Source organism: Sphaeroforma arctica (genome assembly GCF_001186125.1).
Source record: "Sphaeroforma arctica JP610 unplaced genomic scaffold supercont1.16, whole genome shotgun sequence".
Taxonomy (NCBI): Eukaryota; class Ichthyosporea; order Ichthyophonida; genus Sphaeroforma; species Sphaeroforma arctica.
The window spans coordinates 174,000-175,807 of NW_014040542.1; the positions used below are offsets into that span (position 1 = coordinate 174,000).

Sequence of the window (1,808 nt, forward strand, 5' to 3'; positions counted from 1 at the left end):
TCATAAATGTATATTAGGGGTCTAGGGGTTTAAGCACGCTCACCTTACGGAACTGCATAACCAGATTCATGAGGTGTTTGCTCATCTGCTCTGTAGTGCTGCGCGATGCCGATGCTTCGGATGACGCCAGCAGCAGATCTTCTATGTTGACTTTCTGCTTCAAACCCGCGTATAATCTACGCTGCCGGGCCGTTAGTGTACAGTCTATCTCGATCTCAATCTGTGGAAATGGGACAATTATCAGTAGGTTTGACAAACATGTACGCATATCTATCGCAATCCGTGGAAATGAGACGATAACCAGTAATTTTGACGCACGCGTACGTATAGCTCTATCCAATTTACGGGGAAGGGCGACAGTCATTATTTTTATCAAATTTATACGTATAACTTCGGTTATTTTGTGAAACTGGAAAGTATTCAGTGCTTTTAGGCACAAGTGCGTGTCTCTATCTCAGCCGGTGGATTTGGGTACTAATCAGTGATTGGACGTACACGCAAGCCTACATCCTTTATAAGACCTTCTTTAAATGTACCGTGCGCACAGGGAAATAAAGAATCACTGGCGACAGGTATAAACGCATGTATAATGTATGCCAGGCTCCGCATATATGTAGATATAAATCAAGTGTATCAACTCATGAACAATACCAGCCCCTCCAGCTGATGCGGAGTTTCTATAATCGAGCTTTCTAGCCTGACGGCTCCAATAATCATGCACTAATGGCTATAGGTGCATCTTGTCGATTATGATTCCATTGTCTCTACAAACATTACACACATCATATGCGCACATCCCCCTACTCTCTCTCCCCACCCAGTCTGCACTGCATCTCCTACATCAAATGCACCGAAATAGAAACACTCAACGATCGTGTATCCCCATTACGCATTAACTCACAAACAAACACTCAACTACACACCAGTGACTACTTCACTATAATCATATGAACACGCATGTCCCGTTGTCTGCAGCATGCAATAACACCAATCACACCTTCTCGCCCAATTCGTGCTGCACATCCCGTTTCAGCCGTCTCAACATGAAGGGCTTGAGGATCATGTGCAGGCGCTTGAGCTGTGTCTGGTCCAGTTTACCTCCCTGTGTCTGCGACGCGTTCTCGATGTCTTTACTGAACCACTCGTTGAATTCGTCGTGGGAGTCGAAGAGGGAGGGCATGATGAAATGTAGAAGCGCCCACAGCTCAGCCATGGAATTCTGTGTTGTGAAGAAGAAAAGTAGGTTGAATTGTATGTGAGCATAGTAATATTATGGGCATCGTGAAATACAGCAATGCCTCCAACAAAGCCATGTAATTCTGTGGTTGTTTATAGGTTGTATTGTTCAAGCATAGCGAGTTATAGGCATGATAGATTCAGCAGTGCTTCCAACTCAGCCTTAGAATTATGTGGTTGTTTATAGGTTGTAGTGGGTTATAGGCATGATGAGATACGGCAGTGCAAAAAACTCGACTGGGCAACTAACATATGAGAACACACTCAGCAAGGTGTTAAAGCCTAAAATATATGATTTGTAGGCCCATAAATTATCCAATAGATTCTGCAAGGATTGCGAACGAATTCCGGCTAACAAGATCTCTATATTGCCAGATGATATAGACATAATTTAGAATAGCGGGACCCGCCCCTCAGTGATTGAAATCTGTATAAATATACATAGTCGCATATTCACAAAATGTGAATAAAATAGAGTTGTGTACATGGTTATACTCCAACTATATATGAGTGTACGGATACACAAATATACACTATCTTTATATATAAATATATAAATAAATATATATATA

General features: G+C 42.1%; 1 protein-coding gene across 1 annotated transcript in view; it reads right to left on the reverse strand.

Annotated features, from left to right (window-relative positions):
- Positions 1 to 1,808, reverse strand: part of SARC_00517 (hypothetical protein) — a 10,452-nt gene that overhangs the window by 6,899 nt on the left and 1,745 nt on the right. The window contains exons 4-5 of the mRNA XM_014305803.1: positions 998 to 1,219; positions 44 to 220 (exon numbers count right to left, since the gene is read on the reverse strand). Of these exons, the coding sequence (XP_014161278.1) occupies positions 44 to 220; positions 998 to 1,219 (399 nt within the window). The remainder of the gene's footprint in view (positions 1 to 43; positions 221 to 997; positions 1,220 to 1,808) is intronic.